We start from the raw sequence: 21240 nt of genomic DNA on the forward strand, positions 1-21240 counted from the left end.
TGATGAATCATACTGACCAAAGAAATACCAGTGAAATGGGCTGACTTGTGGTGGAATATGGGATGTATCACTTTGTGTTAGTTTTTATAGTATGGAGAGAAGCAGCCCTGCCCCCTCCCTGTATCCTGGATATTGTGAAGGGGAAGGAAGGAAGCCTGTAACTTAAAAGTGTTCTGAACAACCCAGAGTGAAAGATAAATGGTATAACTGTCTTTGCTCTTAACTGACACTGAAATAAGCCATTATCATGATCATCATCACTAACATATATAGGACCTACTGTGTGCTAGGCATTGTATGTGAGATGCTTTACAATTATTATCTCATTTGATCCTCACAACAAGTTGTGCTTAGCTACAAGTTTCCATAGCATTTCGATGCCCATGTGGCCACTCTGCACTCTGGTTGAAGATTAAATAAGGGAGGAGTTTACAACAAAACCCAATTCATCAGGCAGAAGCAGGCCCATGGCACAGTGGGTTTTTGATCTTCCCCACCAAAAGGAGGTAGCTCAATCATACCTTATCCCATTCCCCTTGCCTTAGTCAATTTAATCCCCTGAGGGCACCCAGCTCCAAACACAAGGGCAGAAACAGGGAAAGAGGGAAGGGAAGAAGGAAACAGGAACAGGACCAAGGGACCTCTTACTGTGGAGTTGACCAGGATGAGAACAAGGGCTAGACATGTCAGGGTCTTGAATCCATCCAGATCCTTGTTTCCTAGGACACCATAGTACTGACTGGGTATTAGTCCTACCTGGTAGATAACCAGCTGCTCTGTAGGAAGAAACATATGGGAAATTGTATCGCCTAGGTAATATTTACAGTATTCATAGCGACTGTGAATTTGCCAGCATAGTTCTTAATTGCAAAATATAACAGTATCTCCATATGGAAAACAGAAGCAAAACATTTATTTATTCAGACACCAGAAAGTCAAATCCCAACACCAGAAAACTGAAATCATCATAGCAACAAAGAAATCTACACACAATAACACTGCAGATGATGAGGTATGGGCTCTGGGAGCCCCCTCGAGCTCTCCTTGAGTCCTTGAGGTACAGGCTCTGGGAACCTCCCTTGAACTCTTGATTAAATCATCTCATTTGATGAGGCAATAAGCCTTACATTGTGGCTGGGCCCAGACCTCTAGCCTAGTTACTAACTGCTAACTACTAACTCTAGCCTAGTTACTAGCCTAGCCCTCCATTATTATCTACTTCCCACCCTCAGTTACTAGACTTCCCACCTATCAAAATATCAATACACCCTTGAATTGGCCTAGCCCACCACTGTCTGTAGCTTCCAGCTACTTCCCCACCTTAATCACTCATTGACCTCATTAACTCCTCCTGAAGACACTCCCCAAACTCCTCCCCTAGACCACCCCTAGATTCCTCCCACACTTTCTATATATAAGACCCCATCCTGTCTTCATGTTTGTGAGAGCGCCATAGAATAGTGAGAGTGCCACAGAATGACCTAGCAAGACTTACTCTGTGTCTAATACAAGAGAACTTTTCATAAACTTTACTTTTCTTTGGCTGAGAGAAGACTTGAGTCGAATTCATTTGGCAGGACCCGGAGTGTTGGTATTTTGGGGTCTCCAGGGCAACCCTAACCCTCCTTATGGGTTACCTCTTCACAGGGATCAACACCATCCCAAAGAAGCTTTCTCACAAACACTCACAAGCCTAGCTGTCTCCTTGCCTTCGCCCTCTCTCCTCCCTCCATCCAACTGCTCTCACTCCTAGCTTCCTCTGGGCTCTGCTCCACTCTTCAGCAAACTCCTCCCACCACAGACTCCATAAGATTACAGTCTGCCAATTAAGGGCAGGGAAGATCTTCAAATTCCCATTCCCATTATAGGAATGCAAATAACAGACAACTCAGGTAAGGATCCCTTCCAAGTCTTTGACTTCTTCAAGCCCCCATCAACCAACCAATTATTCAAAAAGTATTTATCAAGGGTTAACTGGATGGGAGGCACTAAGCCAAGTATGGGGGATAAAAAGAAAGAATAAACCCAAATCCTGCCCTCAAAAGTATACATTCTAGTGAAGGAATTAACATATATAAATAAACACACACAAGGTAAACAGAATAAATGGAAGGAATGAGGGCAGAGATTCTTTTTTTGTTTGTCATGGACACTTAGGTAGTCTGGTAAAGAGCTCTATAAAACCTTATCTCAAAATAATAATTTTTTTTTAATTCATAATGAACCCCAAGAAAAAAATCCCCAGGGCCCTCAAGTGGATTCTACCAAACATTTAAGGAACACTGAACTCCAATACTATAAAAACTATTTGAAAAAACAGGTAAAGGAGTCCTACCAAATTCCTTTTATGACACAAATATAGTTTTGATATCTAAACCAAAGAGAGCAAAAACGGAGAAAGAAAATTATAGACCAATTTCGTTCATGAATATTGATGCAAAAAAATTTAAATAAGATATAGCAAAGAGATTACAGCAATATATCAGAAAGATCACACTATGACCATGCAGGGCTGGTTCAATAAGAGGAAAATTATCAGTATAACTGATCATATCAATAACAACAAAAAACATAAGATTATATTAACAGATGCAGAAAAAGTCTTTGACAAAATATAATCCCCATTTCTATTAAAAACATTAGAAAGAATAATAAGCAATGGAGTCTTTCTTAAAATAAGTAGGACCAATCTAAAACCAAGAGCAAATATTATCTGTAATGGGGACAAAGTCTTCCCAATAAGATGAGGAGTGAAATAAGGATGTCCATCATCATCCTTATTATTCAATATTGTACTAGAAATACTAACTTTAGTAGTAAGATAAGAAAAATAACCTGAGGGAATAAAAATAGGCAATGAAGAAACTTAATAATCACTTTTTGCTGATGATATGATGGTATACTTAGAAAACCCTAGAGAATCGACTAAAAAACTAGATCATACAATTAACAACTTCAGCAAAGTTGCAGGATATAAAATATACCCACATAAATCATCAGCATTTCTATATGTTACCAACTCAGCATGAAGAGAGAAAAAGGGACATTCCATTTAAAATAAGTGCAGACAATATAAATTACTTGAGAGTCTACCTACTAAGACAAGCTCAGGGATTATATGAACACAGTTATGAAACACTTTTCACACAAATGAAGACAGACCTAAACAACTGGAGAAATATTAATTGCTCACGGGTAAGTTGAGTTACTCTAAGAAAAACAACAATTCTACCTAAATTAATTTACTTATTCAGTGCCATACCAATCACACTACAAAAGAATTATTTTATAGAGGTTGAAAAGAGTAAAAGAAAATTCATCTGGAAGAATAAAAAGTTAAGAATATCAAAGAAATCAACAAAAAATGTTAATGAAGGCAGTCTAGCAATTCCAGATTTCAAACCATATTACAAAGCAGTAATCATCAAAACAATCTGGTATTGGCTAAGAAATAGAGGGGTGGGTCAATGGAATAAATTAGGTCTACAATATACAGTAGTAAATAACAATAGTAATCTAGTGTTTGATAAACCCAAAGATCTAGGCTTTTGGTGTAATCACTAACCATTTGACAAAAATTGCTAGAAAAACTGTAAAGCAGTTTGACAGATACTAGGCATAGACCAATATCACACACAGTATGCCAAGTTTAGGTCAAAATGGATAAATTATTTAGACATACTTTAGGATGCTATTATAAGCAAATTGAAAAAATATACCTGTTAGATCTATGTATAAGGGATGAGTTTATTACTAAACAAGAGAAAGATAAGCAAGAAGTAAAATAGATAATTTTGATTTACAAATAGAAAATTTGATTACAAAAAGCTTTTGCATAAACAAAACTAATGCAGCCAAAATTAGAAGGAAAACAAGAAACTGGTGGTGGTGGGGGGATTTGCAGCAAGTTTCTCTGATAAAGGCCTCATTTTTCAAATATATAGGGAAGTGAGTCAAATTTAAGCCAAATAAAAGTCATTGCCCAGTTGATAAATGGTCAAAGGACATGAAGAGGCAGTTTTTCAAGGAAGAAATCAAAGCTGTCAATAGTTATGTGAAAAAAATTCTTTAAATCACTACTGATAAGAGAAATGTAAATTTAAAAACTCTGAAATACCACTTCACACCTATTGGATTGGCTAACTTGACAGAAAAGAAAAACGACAGATGCTGGAGGGGATATGGAAAAATAGGGACAATAATGCATTGTTGGTGGAGTTGTAAACTGGTCCAACTATTCTGGAAAACAATGTGGAACTATGACCAAAGGGCTATAAAATGCGCATACCCCCTTTGATGCAGCAATGCCACTACTAGGTCTGTATTCTAAAGAGATCAAAGAAAAGGGAAAAGGACCCACATGTACAAAAATATTTATAGCAGCTCTTTTTTGTGGTGGCAAAGAATTGGAAATTGAGGGGATGCACATCGACTGGGGAATGACTGAACAAGCTGTGGCATTGTGATGGAATATTCTTGTGCTATAAGAGATGATGAGCAGTCTTTATGCAGACTGTAGCATACTATTTTTCACTTTCTTTTGGGGGGTTTGAGTTTTCTTCCACAAAATGGCTAATACAGAAATGTTTTACATGATTGCACATGTATAACCTATATCAGAAGGGAAGGAGGAAAGAATTTGGAACACAAATTTCTTTTTAATTTTAAAACTTGTTTTTATGTATAATTGGGGAAAAAAAATTAAAAAAAAAAAGAAATGATGAGTAGGATGGTTTCAGAAAAACCTGGGAAGACGTATATGAATTCATGCAAAATGAAGTGAACACAACCAGAAAATCATTACTGTGCACAGTAACAGTAATGTTGTAATGAGGATCAACTGTGAATTGACTTAGCTACTCTGACCAAGACAATGATGAAGGATCCTATCCACATCCAGAGAGAGTAAACTGATGAACTCTGAATGCAGATCTATTTTTATCATTTTATTTTGTGTTTTCTTTTGCAACATGGCTAATATGGAAGTATGTTTTATGTGACCGCACATGTATAAATGAAAAAAAATGCTTGCCTTCTCAAGTGGGGAAGGAGGAGAGGGAAGGAGAAAATTTGGAACTCAGAATGTTTAAAAATGTGTGTTAAAATTTTTTTTTACATGTATTTGGGATATTGTAATGTTAATGGAATCTGAAGATCTCCCATGCCCCTTTGGATTGGCAAGTAAGCAGGTGCTGGGCACCTTGTTTCAAATTAACACCTTGTTTAAGCTATTTAATTAACACAGAAGTAGTTAACACCTGGGGAGGAAGTTGCTGACGTAGCAGGAGGGGGCGGAACAGGGAGGAGCTATACTGTATATAGGGAAGAGCACCATCAGGACAGTCAGAATTTTTTCTCAGTGAGCATCTGGAGGCTGCAACTTCTGCTGAGACCTTTCTCCTGGGAACTTCTGCTAAGAACTTCCGAGAACCAGGCTGAGGAGCTACCATGAGTGAGAGAGGAGGATCCCTGCTTGAGGGAGCCTGTTCTGTGGTGAAGACTTGGGAATGTGGATGTCCACTGCATTAACCATGTGTATCAACTTTGTGGCTACTGTAATGACTTTGGCTTTCTGGCTTTGGGACTCGGTTTTCTTATTTGAATAAAGGCTTTGATTCCACCCTCTATGTGGAGAGTCTACTACATTTTGTGATTCACAACTATACCAACCAGCATGTTCATAACCACTGTGGGTGTTGTGACTATTGCATTATTGTTACAGAAATAACTTAGCAAAATAATTGAAATAAATGCTAAATTTCAGTTAAAGGTGAGTGAAAATAAAGATGTAATTTTTCCCCCACCCAATTTCATGATATCTACAGATCCCATGGGGGTCCATGAACCCCACATCAAAAAACCCTTTCCTTAGAGGGAAAGCACTATCTGCTTCAGGGACCTACCCCTTTAGGTAAGTCTTAAAGGAAGCCAAGGATTCTGAGATTCTGATGTGAAGAGGGAGGACATTCCAGATATGGAGGGTGGGATGGGTGGGGAGGGGGGAGGGACAGGACAAAACAATGAGATGGGAAAAGTAGAGTTTTAGATGAAGAACATGTAGACCAGTATAGATAAACCATAGGGTTCATGAAGAAAAGTAATAGGTTAAAAAAGTAGAAAGAAAGAAAGAGTCCAGGTTGTAAAGAGCTTTGATGCCAAGATGTGTCCCAAAAGATTTTCTAAACACCCTGTATAGAGACAGCTAGCTGGCGCAATGAATAGTGCATTGGGCTTGGAGTCAGGAAGACTCATTTTTCTGAGTCCAAATACAAGTCTTGGACACTTAAGAGCTCTGTGACCCTGGACTCATCCCTTAACATCTGTCTGCCTCAGTTTTTTCATCTGTAAAATGAGGATAATAACAGCACCTATTTCTCTGAGTTTTTGTGAGAATTAAATGATACAAAATTTCTAGTGTTGTACAAAACTTAAAGCATTATAAATACTAATTGTTATTACCATATAATTGTTATTATTATTTGAACAAGAGAAGAAAGAAGAAAGTTCATAGAGACAAAGAGGCCTAGGGAAGTGCTCTGTCCTCTGTACACACACACTCACTTACCCAGCAGGGTGACACAGAGAAGAGTCAAGAACATCAAGACATTCTGTGACGAAAAGTGGGGAAACAAGATGGACTGTATCTTTAGGAAGCGTCGGAGAAAATGTAGGTCCAGCCGGGGCCTAAAGAGAAGGAAGATGCAGAATAAAGGTTAGCAAGCTACAATGCCCCCACAAAGGAAAATTCTCGTACAAGTTTAGACTGGAGACCCCCCAGGGGAGAAATCGGACAAAGTCTGTCTAAATTGTAATGTTCAGGATCCCATGTAGGGAATTAGTGATGCTGATTAGGCTAGAATGAAAGAGGGAGGGAGGGGAAGGAATAAACAATTACATAGTGCCTACTATGTGCCAGGGATCATGTGCTTTATAATTATTATATCATTTGATCCTTACAACAACCCTTCAGGGTAGATGCTATTATTATCCCCATTTTACAGATGAAGGAACTGAGGCAGGCAGAGGAAAAATGACTTGCTCAGAATCATACAGCCGTTAAGTGTCTGGGGCTGGATTTCAACTTAATCTATCCTGATTCCAGGCCCAACACTCTCTCCACTGGGTTACCTAGCTATCTTTCTTCCTGTGAAAGCTTAGGTCAGCAGCCCCTTGCTAGGCTTCTCCAAAGGACCTGCTCCAGGTATATAAAACACAACAAAGTAAGGGCCACATAAAAATCTGTACAAATTCTCCTCTACTAATTTTTAAGTAAAAAAAACCCCCAATATTTTTTTAACAAAATCTGTGCTCTCTACAGGGCAGACTGGCACCTATTCTACAGTTTTAAGAGGCTGAGAGATGCCTATATTACTGATAGACTGGCACCAATGGTCACACAGCTAGCATGGGTCAGAAGCAGGACCTGAGACCAGCTTTTCCTGACTTTGAGGTTGGTTCTTTACCCACGATGTAATGCTGTTTCTCACAGCTGCCTTTAAAGTCACAATAACTCTATTTTTCTGTTCTTAGTTCCTTTTCTTTTTTTCTTAAATAATGTTGTTTTCTTGGCTGGGCCTCCTCTCTGCATCAGTTCATGACATCTTCTCTGTCCATGGTCCCTCAGACATGCTGTTTCTTCCAGCACAATATTCATTACCATGTGCCACAATCTGAGTTCCTTTTCACCTTCTTATCATGATGCCCTCCGAGGTTCCTTCAAGCTCTGAAATCTGTAATTTTGTGAGCCAGAATCCCATGATTTTCAGAGAGAGGAGAATAAGAACAGGAGCCATAAGTCGTTCCTGGACCCAGCCTGAGATTTAAAATGCCTTTCTTCCTTTGTTATTCATTTCACATATTCCATTACCACTTTCTCTGAAATCCAGAAAAGAGAAGCTCTTTATGCTGCCAAGTGACCTCGAGGATAGCATAGCCTTTGATCTTAGGCCTTGATGAAAGCAGTGGAAATTGATCATCTGGCCTCTGGCTATCTTCCATGGGTCTAATTTTTTTGGGTCACAAATTGGAAAAGAAAAAAAAAAGCTGGAAAAACTGCTTTAAAAAGAGGATGAAAGCTAAAGGATCTAGGAAGGGAAATCTGAAGAAGCCCCAAGTTCAAGACTAATAGTAAAACCCTAAACATGTCCCTGCATGCTGCAATCCCCCAGAACCCAACTACAGTCTTCTAATCTCCTTCAACCCCAAATGCTTCCCATTCACCCCACTCCAACTCTTTCTTTTCATTTACTTTATACTCTACACAAGGACTGGCTGGGTGACCAGGAGCAAGTCACTTAAATTTCTTGATGATCCAGGCATCTCTATAAGCCTCTTAGAGAACAGGTGCCAATCAACATCAGAAGACCTTCCTAACTGGGAGTTTGCTAAACTAATGAAATCACTGTATGAAGCAAGTCTAGTCCTAGGGTGAATTCTCAGCTGATGCTGAATCAGCTGCTGGCAACAATTCTCTGCTGATTCAGCACCAGTGACCGTTAGTACCAAAGTCTGCAGTTGGCCCCTGCCCTGTCTTTTTTTTTTTTATTAATTTAAAATTTTTTAAAAATGTCAACAAATGGGAACATTTTGACACAAAAAAAATCCAGTTTTTTTTTAAATAGTTGTATATGAAACCCTTAATCTATCATACATTTCCTTTTTCTTTGAAACATTTCTTCCTTCCACCAGAGCAGGTGTTGTGCTTCTCCCTCCAAATCTTAAAAGTCATCACTTAGAAGTTTTAGGATGCATGCAGCTGGTGGTAAAGTGGATACAAAGCTGGGCCTGGGGTCAGGAAGACCTGAGTTCAAATCTATCCTCAAACAACTTATTGGCTGAGAGTCCTGAGGCAAGTTACTTAACACTTCCTTGCCTCAGTTTCCTTTTCTGTAAAATGAGTATAAGAATAGCACCTACCTCTCAGGGTTGCTGTGAAGCTCAAATTAGAAAATATTTGCAAAGCACTTAGCACAGTGCCTGGAACACAATACTATAGGTACTATATAAATGCCAGCTGTTATTATTGTGTGCTCTGCCATTCCATGGTCAAAATCCCTCCTTCATTTTGGAAGTATCTGGGGGCTTAGGAATTAGAAAGCAGACGTGGTGAACAGGCAGATGGTCCCTACTTTGCTAACTATCTAACTGGCCTTGGTCCATTCCTACTTTCCCCTTGTTTGTTCTAGTTTATACTACTTTATATTATATTTATACTTATATCTCTAGTTCAGAGTTGGGGAAGCCAGAGCAAAGATTAACAAAGACAACTAAAACCCCCAAATAATCCATTTTGGTTGACACTTTCAACCTACCAAAAGTCCTTGGTATACCCTCCTCCCAAGGGTAGCCTGAAAATAATCATCATTCTCAAATTCATTGGTGACACTTCAGGTTATCTGACTATCCCTTCAAAATCCCAAAATGGAATTTTCAGTCCCAGGAGGAGACAGGGCTGCTCTTGTTTTTTAGAGGCATTAAGTGCCAACCTAGTCTGAGGGCTCCAGCTTGGTATGGCGCAAATTGGTACAGTGTTTAATCTGGTGGCAGAGAACCAGGTCAGAATTCTTAAGATGCCCTTCACCACTTCTATGACCTTGGGCAAAATTAAGACTCCTCTCTGGGTCTCATAAAATGAAGAAGTCAGACTAAAATGATCTCTGAGGTCTCTTCCAGTTCTAAATCAATGACCTTAGGAAAACTCTTCCTCAGCTAAATGTTGTTTCTCCATCCTTGGTTCTCCCTCAGCCTCCCAGGAATCAGTTATTCAGTATTTTTAAAAAATGCCTAGAAGACACAGGAGGAAGGTAGAAGTAGTGAGGTACTTGGGTAACCTACAACTTGAGAATTAAATGTCACCAAGCTCAGCCCAAATCTACATCAAGATAGTCTACTGTGTTTCTGGGGAATAATGTAAGCATTCTTACATAAGTAAGAAAAAAAGGAAAAAAAGAAAGGAGGGAGGAATGAAGGAAGGAAAGAAAAAAAAAGGAAGAACGGAAAGAAGGAAGGAAAGGAAAAAAAGAGATAAAGAAGTGGAGAAAGGAAGAGATAAAAGGGAAAGAATGAGAGAAGAAAGAAATGAAAAAAAGAAGGAAGAAAGGAAGAGGGAGGGAGGAAGAAAGAGAAGGCGAAAGGAAAAGAGGAAGAAACCAAGCAAGAGGGACAGAGAGCATGGAAGGAAAAAAGAGAGGGAGAGAGGGAAGAAGGGAAGAAGAAAGGAAGGAAATAATAAAAGAGGAAGAAAAGGAAGAGAGGGAGGGAGAGAGGAAAGAAGAAAGGAAGCAAGGAGAGGGGGAAAGAGAGAGACACAGAGACAGAAAGAAAACTATTATTAAATGCCTACTTGCCAGAAAGCACTGTGATGTTTGTAAGGTTTTTTTATGCTCTATGGGGAGGTGAAGGATATGCCATATTCAGGGGATGATCACTACAGCTGCAGCGGTACCCAGGGTTCTCCAGTGGACTGGATTGGTCCTTTATGGGGAAATAATGGGAGAATGTAAACAAGAAAAATAGCAATAACAATATTAATAAGGAGAGCAGATAGGTATAGTGGATAAAGAGTGGCTCGCAGAGTAAGGAACACCTGGGTTGGATTAGATGTGTTCAAATGCTCCTTCTAGCTCTAGGCCTGTGGTCCTGCCTCTGACACTTACTGGTCTTGTGATTCAGGGCGATATCGTTCAACCTCCCAGAATCCCAGGAAGCTAAAACTATAAATTACAAATCATAAAATACTGCAAATTATCAATCTGAATTGGTAAAGGGAGTTTCCTCATCAGTTCCTTACACAAATTCAAAATATCAAACATATATATTAATAACATTTGGCATTTATGTATTTTTTTAAAGTTTACAAAGCATTTTGTACACATCTCATTTGATCCTAACAATACACCTGTGAGATTAAGAAGTAAGCACCCTAGTATACCCAGGATGGCTGCTAGCATTGGTTCTTTGATCTGTTTTTCTAAAGGAAAGTAACTCAAAAGGGACTAACAATCTTACTTTAATCAAATATATATCATTTACCTAGTTCAGGGGGAAAAGTCAGCACCCTGAACTTCAGAGAATACAAACAGAAGTTACAAGCAAACAAAAATACAGACAGAGAAAACAACACAATTCAACAGACAGGGCTTCTAGCTGTCTGACCATCATATACCTACGTGGTTAGTTACCAGAGACAGAAACATCAACATCTGGGTTTTCAAAGCTGGAGAGCTCAATGGCTGCCCAGAATCTCCTCTGGCCAAATCACACAACTCTTCCCATGAGTAAGCCCCAAGGTAAAACCTTACCTCAGAGGTATATATAATCTTCTCCAGGGTCAAAGGACATCACAATCCTTCTGACCCAATGACTAATTACAAAGTAACATGGTGTGAGACTTCCTGAAAAACAAGTCTCCCCCTAAGCAAGCTTCTCTGTTGGGCTCTGCTCCACCCTTCAGCAAACTCCTCCCATCACAGGTTCCATGTGATCATATTCAGTCTATTAGGGGGCAGAGTACATTTTCAAATCAGGGAAGGTCCTCAAATTCCCTTAGGCCTATTAAGGGGCAGAGAACAACTCCAAATTCCCTTACCATTGCAATAGGTAATACAGGTATTCTCATGCCCATTTTACAAAGGAAGAAACAAATTCAGAAGTTTCTTGCTTTGCTCATGGTCACATGGCTGGTGACAGAGGCAGGATTTGAAAACAGATCTTCCTGATTCCAAGTCCATGAAAAGGCATGATGATAAGTAATCCATACCAGTGGAGGGAGTATACAGAGATGTTATAATAAATCCACTTAAGGGACATCATTATGGGGCCTGTGAAAGAAATTTTTATATATAGGGGCAGTTGGGTGATGTAGAGAATAGTGTCGGTCCTGCAGGAAGGAACTCAGAAAGACACTTAACTTCTTTCTGCCTCAGTTTCCTTAACTGTAAAATGGGAATGATAATAGCACCTTGCAGGGTTATTGTGAGAAACAACTGAGATAATACTCTTCTACTGCCTGGCACATTAGTAGGCATTCTATACTTGTGTGTGTGTGTGTGTGTGTGTGTGTGTGTGTGTATTCCCTTCCTCCACTTCCCTAGTAGAATATAAGTTCCTTGAGGGTGAGAACTGTTTCATTTTGGGCTTTGTATATCCAGTACACAAAAGTATACAGTAAGTCCATAATAAATGCAGATTGAATCGAATTTAAGGGTTTAAAAATCTGCTTCAGGACATAAATATACACTGTACTTGATGTAATAAAATATTGATTAGTCCTATGAACTCATGACATAATATTGTATACCTCTGGTACATATGATAATAAGTTATGTGACTGTCTACAGTCTGTTACAGGTTAAGTAATGCATCTAAGGTTCTAAGTCTAGAGTTGTTTTCACTACATACTATTTCAATCATTCCAAGTTGCCTTGTGACATTTCTTATCTTAAGATCTTTTTTTGTGTCTACACATTGCCAAAAAACTGAAGTGTAAGCTATTTGATGGCAAGGCTTGACAGATCTCATCCACCTGGATTCCAGGGGCATTTCAATATCTGCTCTGCCCTAACTGGTAGGTCCCAGTTCCAAAATTCAGTCAAAAGGCCACACTTAAGAGTCTGGAAGGCCACATGTAGCCTTAAGGCCGAAGGTCTCCTACCCCTGCCCCTGGGTTAGACAATCTACTACCCTAAACCTCCACTCACAGTTCCTGGATCACACTAGAATCTAATCTAGGATCTGACTAGTGATTGCCTGCATCAGAAATTCTTAACCTCAGATCTGAGGACTTAAAAAAAATTTTTTTCAATAAATATATTTCAACATAATGAGGTTCCTTTGTAATCCTATCTAATTTTGGCATTTTAATTTATGCATTTAAAAACATTATTCTGGAGCAGTGAATAGAACATTGGGTCTGGAGTCAGGAAGACCTGAGTTCTAATCCAGTGTTAGACATTAGCTGTGTGACCCTAGGGAAGTCACTTAGTTAGCTCTGAATGTAATGGAATACTATTATGCTATAAGAAATGAGGAGCAGAGGCGGCTAGGTGGTGCAGTGAGTAAGAGCACAGCCCTGGAATCAGAATCAAGAAGACCAGGGATCGGTTCTGGCCTCAGATACTTAACACCCACACAAAAAAACTGGCTGTGTAACCTTGGGCAAGTTACTTAACCCCAATTGCTTTAAAAAAAAAAAAAAAAGAAAAAAATGAGGAGCAGGCGAACTTCATAACAATCTGGAAAGACTTATATGAACTGATGCTGAATGAGGGGAGATGAACCAGGAGAACATTGTACACAATTACAGACACACTGTATCTGTGATGACTGACTTTGACAGACTTGGCTCTTCTCAGCAATGTTCTAATGTTCAATGTTCTAAGACAATTCCAAAAGACTCATGATAGAAAAGGCTATCCACATCCAGAGAAAGAATTACAGAGGCTGAATGCAGATTGAAGCCAACTACTTGCTCTCTTTGTTTTGGTTTCTTCTTTCTTCTTTCCATTGGTTATAATTCTTCTTTACAACTTGACTATTGTGAAAATATGTTTAATGTAAAGGTATAGGTAGAACCTATATTGGCTTACATGCCACCTTGGGGGGGGGAGGGAAGAGGAGAGGGAGGGGGAGAAAATTTGGAACTCAAAAACTTGTGAAATGGAATGTTGTAAACTAAAAATAAATAAATTTAAAAGGGAAAAAAAAAACTAAAAGAAAAAAAAAACTCCTCAAAGGAAAGAACTGGATTGATTTATTTCCCCTGGGCCTAAGAATGACTGACATAGAGCTGGCACTCTGTGAATGGATACTTTTGCATAGCCAAAACCAAAATTCTTCAGAATGACAGATGACCCTGGGGTACTTAAGGATTTTAAAAATTTTTTAATAAGCTCATTAAAGTAATTAAAAGGTTTTTTTTTTCTTTTTAGCAAGGGTTGAGATTGTTTCTGAGTAACACTAGATTAACATAGTAACAATATGCCTGGAGCATTCTTCTATGTTTTGCTGGAAGCTGGTCGAAGTCTAAGAACATTCAAAAGAATATTGCTAGGACTTGGGTTCAAGTGTCAGCTCTGCACTTTAACTACTGTATTCGTAACTAAGTGGATGGTGCAGTGGGCAGCGTTGGACTTGGAGTCAGGGGCTACTGAGTTCGAATTCTACCTCGGGCACTTCCTAACTGTGTAATCCTGGCAGAGTCAATTAATCTCATAAAATGGGGACAATAATAGCACCTCCTTCCCCAGGATTTCTGGCCTTACCTGAAAGTTCGATAGGAAAGTGATATTATGTATGACCTTGACTAAGTTCCCCAACTCCTGGAGCCTCAGTTTCTTCATCTGTAAAATGAAAGGACTGGACCCTGAGGTCTCCTCAGCTCCCAGAGTATAGGAATTGTTTCTCCTGGGTTTCCATCCCTCTCCACTTTAGCAGACCCCTCCTCACCCCCAAACCCCCTGCCTCAGGCTGCCCAGATCCTGCACCCCTGAGCCGCCCCTTCTCTGTGCCCTGCACTCCCCGGGCGCCGGGGAGGGGACGGGGCGTAGCTCACCTGGCCGCTGGGTCGGTGTGCCCCCGTGCTGCCCCCGGAGGAGTCATGAAGCCAGCCAAGCAGCGAAGAGCGCACCGGCTCTTCCCGGGGCAGAGTCCTGCGCTCCTCTCAGAGCACGCGCAACCGGTGACAGAGACAGGGGAGGAGGGGGGAGGAGCTAGGGAGCGGGGAAGGGACTGGAAGGAACCGAGAGGGGGCGGGGCTGGGGCGGGCCTAGGATGGGAGGCGGAGCCTGGGTCGTGACCATAGAGAAGGCGTTACAGCCTAGAGAGGAAAGTCTTTGGGTCATAGAGATGCTGTTGTGGGGAACTACAAACCTGGAAGTGAGCGAGGAAAAGACAAAAAAATAAAGTAGAAAAATAAATGCTTCAACCTGCTCTCAGAGTTCATCAATTCTCTCTCTGAAAGTGGATAACATTTTTTAATTTGGGATCGAAAACATCAAAAACAAGGACAAAGGGTGTGTGTGTGTAATAAGATCTAAAACGCCAAAAACAAGGACAAGATAATGTGTGATGAGATTCATTTTTATTTTTACATTTTTTATTCTTTTAATTCATTTTTTAATTTTGAGTTCCAAAAGCTCTCTTTTTAGGTCCTACCCTACCCAGTGAAAAGGCAAGCAATATAACATTTTCCATTAAAAAAAAAATTACATATTAACCATGCTAGAGGAAGAAAAAAGGCAAGAAAAATAAAGAAAATGGCGCGGGGGGAGGGGCCGCGGGGAGGGGGGGGAGAATGTTTCAACCTACACTCAGTTTATCAATTCTCTCTCCAGAGGTGAATAATATTTTTCATGCAATGAGATTTAACACACACACACACATACACATAAACTAAGACTCTAAGACCCCTTAATAAAAGGATTTGTTCTGTGAAGTTTGAATTCAGTCAAAGTGCTGCACTTGAGGACCTAGAGGGCCATATGTGGCCCTGAGGCCGCAGGTTTCCCACCCTTGGTAGAAGTTTTTCCTCCTGGGGCCTCAGAATTCCACATACACTCCCAATTCTTATCTTTCTTTACATTCTGTAATGGATCTCCTTGCCCCCTTCCCTAGGCCTGATGGTGGATGCTGACGAAAGGGTCTATCCTGTACCTTTACCTGCTCTCTTTTTCCCCCTTTCCTTTTTTCTTAATATTACCACTTTTACCTTGGAGCATTCCCAGTCATCTTAACTGTTGCCACTGGACTCCAAGGACTCTGGAGAAGCTAGGAGGCTCATGACTTTGTGCAGTTCTGCCTTACTTAAATACAATTCATGAGCAAGTCAAGACATCACCCTTATGATGTCATTGGTCCTCTTCTAGAAAAAGGATGAACAGCAACAAACACTTCTTCCATTCCCTGAGGAAAATAATCTGCCCAGCTTTGGAACTCCTGCTCTGGGACTCAATGCCTTGATTACTGTGTGATTGAACAGTGATTTTAACTAGCCTAGTATACCCAGCCCCATCAGACCATGTTTCACAGCCATCCATGCAGCCCTTTGCCATTGCCCTTGCTGAGGCTCCATAGTGCTTCTTGCTCTGGATACAGTAATCAAATCAATACTACCATTAGTCCTTGAAATGTATTGTTTATCTTTTTGACTTCTCCACTCACTATTCTCCTACATGTATTGTCTCCCTCAATACTCCCTTCAGGGCAGTGTCCCAGTGTGCAGCACAGTGCCATATAGTTAGCGATTAATTAGTCTTTTCATTCAGTCAATATGCATTTATTAAATGCTTACTATGTGCCAAGCGCTGTGAACATTCACAGAATCAGACATTTAGAACTGAAAGGGACCTAGAAGTCATCAGTTACAACTTACCTTAGAAATAAGGAAACAAACACTAGGGGAGGTTGAGTAATTTGCCCATGTCATATTTGTAGTAAAGTATAGAACTCAGGTCTGTGATTTCAAAATTCTTTTTATGCTGGGAGATGCTGCGTCTGTGGCAGTGTTTTCATTATTGCTAGCAAACAAAGGTAAGAGATTTAAAAGAGAAAAAAGATTTAGAAAATGAACAGCTGGTTAGGAAAATGGCATCTAAGAATGGATTGGGATATATTTTTTTTGGACAGGGTTTAAAATAAAGGGATGATGGGCTATAGATTAGGGGTAGAATACACCAAACAAAGCTAAATTTTAAAAAAGTATATTTTGGGCAAATCACTTAACTCAGATTGCCTTCAAAACAAAAGTATATTTGGCTGAAGGCACTAAAACCATTTTATAGATGAGAAAATTAAAACCCCAAAAGATTAAGAGATCTGTCTAGGTTCACATAACTACTATGTGGGATGACTAAGGGAATATTAGGGAAAGGATAGATAAACTGAGTACATTGCTTCAGTGTCAAGGATATTTAGCAACCAATTAGATATGATTGCTTGCCTTCTCAATGGGTGAGAAGGGCCTGGAGGGAGGGAGAGAATTCGGAATTAAAAATTTTTTTTCAAATGCTATATTAACTTCTAGTTTATATCATTCATTTCCGCCAGATTTTGTTACAAACTTTCTCCCCATTTTTCTCCTACCCACGGCCCCAAAATAGCAGTCCCACAGGATATCCCCTCCTCCAATCTGCTCTCTCCCACATCTTCTCCCACACCCCCTTTGACTTTTCCAGTAGGGCATGGTGGATCTTTATGCCCCAGTGCCACAGGCACTTATTATATCTTATTTCCCAATTACATGTAAAGTAGTATTAATAATAGCATATATATATATATATATTTTTTAAACATTTGATTTTAAAACTTTGAATTCCAGATTCATTCCATTCCTCTCTTGTCACCCACCCTTACTGGGAAGATAAGCAATTCAGTATAGGTTGTATAGTGTAGCTATGCAAAACATTACCATAGTAGATATATTATAAAAGACTGACTATATTTCTCTCCCTCCTATCCCACCTCCCACTTCTATTTTCTACTTGATCCTGTCCCTTTTCACAAGTGGGTGCTTCCAACTTCCCTCCCCCTCCAGCCTTCTCTCCCTTCCATCATCCCCACTCTCATCCTTTCCCCCCTACTCTCCTATAGGGTAAGTTACCCTATTTAGTGTGTATGTCATTCCCTCCCTGAGCCAAATTCAATGAGAATAAGGTTGACCCATTCCCTTTTGCCTACCTGTTCTTCCCCTCCATTGTAACCATTTTCCCTTGCCTCTTCTATATGAGATAGTTTACCCCATTCTGTCTCTTCCCATCTCCTCACATCATATTCCTCTCTCACCTCTTAATTTCATCTTTTAAGTATCATCCCTTCCTATTAAATTGGTCCTGTGCCCTCCATGTATACCTGTAAACATATATATACACACATTCACATGTGTATTCATACGCCCATATACCCTCCTATATATATATATATATTCCCTTAAACTATTTTCGTACTGAGAAAAGCTTCATCAGTTACAATTATCATTTTTCCATGTAGGAATGTAAATAGTTCAGCTTTGATAAGTTCCTTATGATTTCTTTTTTCCCTGTTTACCTTCTCATGCTTCTCTTGCTTCTTGCATCTGAATGTCAAATTTTCTATTCAACTCTGGTTTTTTCATCAAGAATACTTGAAAGTCCTCTATTCCACTGAATGACCATATTTTCCTTTGAAACATAATACTCAGTTTTTCTGGGTAGGTGATTCTTGGTTTTAATCCCAGCTCCTTTGACCTCAGGAATATCATATTCCAAGCCCTTCGATCCCTCAGTGTAGAAGCTGCCAGATCCTGGGTTATCCTGATTGTATTTCCACAATATTCAAATTGTTTTTTTCCTGGCTGCTTGTAATATGCTCTACTTGATCTGGGAACTTCAGAACCTGGCTATAATATTCCTAGGAGTTTTCTTTTGGGGATCTTTTTCAGGAGGTGATCAGTGGATTCTTTCAACCTCTATTTGCCCTCTGGTTCTAAAACATCAGGGCAGTTTTCCTTGAGAATTTCTTGGAGGATGATTTTTAGATTCTTTCTTTGATCATGGCTTTCAGGTAGTCCAATAATTTTTAAATTATCTCTTCTGGATCTATTTTCCAGGTCAGTGGTTTTTCCAATGAGATATTTTCACATTGCCTTCTATTCTTTCATTTGTTTGGATTTGTTTAATAGCATCTTGATTTCTCATAAAGTCACTAGCTTCCATTTGCTCCAATGTAATTCTGAAAGAATTATTCTCCTCAGTGAGCTTTTGAGATTCTTTTTCCATCTGGAAAATTCAGTTTTTTAAGGCATTCTTCTCCTCATTGCCCTTTTGAGCCTCTCTTGCCATTTGAGTTAGCCTATTTCTTAAGGTATTATTTTCCTCAGTCAGGATGTTGACTCTCGTTTCATAATTTTCTTGCAATCATCTTTTCTCTTCCCAATTTTTCCTCCACTTCTCTTATTTGCTTCTTAAGGTCCTCTATTGCCTGTAACCAGCTCTTATCTTTCTTTGAACCTTTTGGTGCAGGAGTTCTGACTTCACTGTCTTCCTCCTCCTGTTCCATGCTTTGATCCTTTTTGTCCCCAAAATAGAAGTCTAATGTTGGATTCTTTTGTTTGCTTTACTTCCTTTGCCTGGTCATGTTGCCACTCAATTACTTGACTTTTGGGCTTTTTGCCACAGTAGGACTCTGCCACCAGACAGGGGAGCTTCGTCCCAAACATTGGGGTTTTCTCAGCTGCCGGAGGCATTAGTTGGGTGCCCTCTCTGAGGTCTCCACATGCTCTGGCAAGCTGGTCACACACCTCAGGACCTCCACCCTAGACTGCAATCCAGATCCAAGCAGGTTAAAGCAAGAGCAATTACCCCTCAGACTGGTCATTTGTTCCCCCTACGCTCTGCAGGCCAGGAGCTGAAGCTGCCATTTGGGGTGGCTGCACCACTGCAGCTCCTCAGTGGTTTCTCACTCTGTGGGCAAAAGCCAATGCACTCCCAACTACTGGATCCCAAAGTCCACACTGCACTTACCTCTCACTTTGTCCTTAGCATCTATGTGTTGATAATTCTGGAAACCACCACAGCTGCTGGTGATCTGGAGTCCCTCCAGCCGGTGATTGGTCAGGCCTGCCCCGGGACTAAAACCTCTTCAGGGCTGGGGTCAGTTCCCAGAGCACAGCACTGGCCAATTCCTGCTGTCCTCAGGACACTCCCAGGCTGTCCTCAGCAGGAGCTTAGCTTCTCTGTGTCATTTCGTGGGTTCTGTAGCTCCAAAGTTTGTTCAGAGACTCCTTTTACATGAATTGGGGGAGGTGGAAGCTGGAGCGCCACCAAAGTCCTGTTTCTACTCCGCCATCTTGACTCTACCCCAAATTAAAAACAAATTATGTTAAAGGAGCAGCTAGGTGGCTTAATGGATAGAGCAACAACCCTGGAATCAGGAGAATCTGAGTTCAAATTCAGCCTCAGACACTTGCTAGCTATGTGACCCTGGGCAAGTCACCTAACCCTGATTGCCTCCAAAAACAAACAAAAAAGCAAAAAATAAGTAAATGAATTTTTAGAACATTTAAAAAAACCAATTAGATATGAAAAGTGGAAAAGAAAAAGCCAAACATAACCAAGGTTTCAAAAGTAGTATGAATGACGATATCAGCACCACTAAAAGTAGTAGAAATTCAGGTGATTCACAAATTGCCATCTTTGTATCTAACCACCCTCTCCTTGCTCCCACCCCTTTTGAATCTGGGTCTTGAATCTCCAAATATTTTCAGGACATCTCTACCTGATTTATTCCTTTGGCACCTAAAACACAACATGACAGTGGTATTTGTATTATCATTCAAGCTGCCTCCCACTTTTTTGTGTTTTTTCTTCCTAAGTAATTTTTCTTTGTTTTGTTCTCTTCATCAATTCTCTTCCCTTCCAATTCTGAAATTTCATCCTCTGATTCAATACCTTTATTAATTCCTTTAATATTTCTATGTTCCATATAGAATAAAAGTTTCTGAAGTGCTAGGTTTGAGTTTCCTCCTATCACCAATTTATATATTCTTTTATAGATCTTGCCCCATTGTCTCTATCTCTGTCTCTGTCTCTCTCTTTCTCTCTCCTCTCTCTGTGTCTCTCTTATGCCCCATTCATAGAAATATCAGTTTGTGAATGAAGTAATATTGGATAGAAGCAGGGTTATATGTTAGAAATTAGACTGTGTACCAAATAGTGAAGTCAAATTCTACCTTCTGCCATTTTCATGATTGTTTTTATACTTATTGGTTGTGTCATCTTATCTCTGGGACCATGACCCATTCCCTTCTGGGTGCCAGATGGCCTCATGTGCCCACATATCCCTTCTCTTGGTACACGATATTGTCCATGAAGCAATAGCTTCTACCTGTGGAATGTGGGTGAGGAATAGAAGAGAGAAAATGCTGCTCCACCTCCCCATATACCCTTTAGTATAGGTGCCATCTTTGTCTCATTTCTTACCTAGCCCTTAGTCATTGAATGGGTTTATCTCAGACAAACTGAGATCTGGGAAAGACCTTAATTTTGAATGTCTAAGGTGAGCCAATGCATCCTGGACCATTGCCAGTTGTCTTGACTTTTGTCTTGCCACTGGGCTCTGGTGGAGATAGTGAGGCTGATGACTTTGCTCAGCTCTGCCCCACTTAAATACAATTCACGAGCCAATCAAGATATCATCCTCATGGTGTCATTGGTCCTCTTTAAGAATGAGGGGCAAGGGGTGGCTAGGTGGCGCAGTGAGTAAAGCGCC

General features: G+C 40.0%; 1 protein-coding gene across 16 annotated transcripts in view; it reads right to left on the reverse strand.

The window, feature by feature from the left end:
- The window catches only part of ABCD4 (ATP binding cassette subfamily D member 4), a 42154-nt gene extending 27472 nt beyond the window's left edge, over positions 1-14682 (reverse strand). For 7 of the 16 annotated variants that reach the window (XR_011169047.1, XM_069092200.1, XM_069092201.1 and 4 more), the window contains exons 1-3: positions 14552-14682; positions 6566-6684; positions 649-776 (exon numbers count right to left, since the gene is read on the reverse strand). Coding sequence is in view for 9 of the 16 variants with exons in the window: in XM_069092200.1 (XP_068948301.1) it covers positions 649-776; positions 6566-6684; positions 14552-14598 (294 nt within the window). In the remaining 7 variants the exon portion in view is untranslated. Of the gene's footprint in view, positions 1-641; positions 777-6565; positions 6685-10342; positions 10474-11168; positions 13033-14551 lie in introns of those variants that run through there. The other 9 variants (XM_069092210.1, XM_069092209.1, XM_069092208.1 and 6 more) reach the window with 8 other exon arrangements.
- Between the last annotated feature and the right edge of the window lie 6558 nt (positions 14683-21240).

This window comes from Petaurus breviceps, unplaced genomic scaffold (genome assembly GCF_028583685.1).
Source record: "Petaurus breviceps papuanus isolate PSGF00001 unplaced genomic scaffold, PetGlider_PUasm1.0 189, whole genome shotgun sequence".
In the NCBI taxonomy this organism is placed as follows: Eukaryota; Metazoa; Chordata; class Mammalia; order Diprotodontia; family Petauridae; genus Petaurus; species Petaurus breviceps.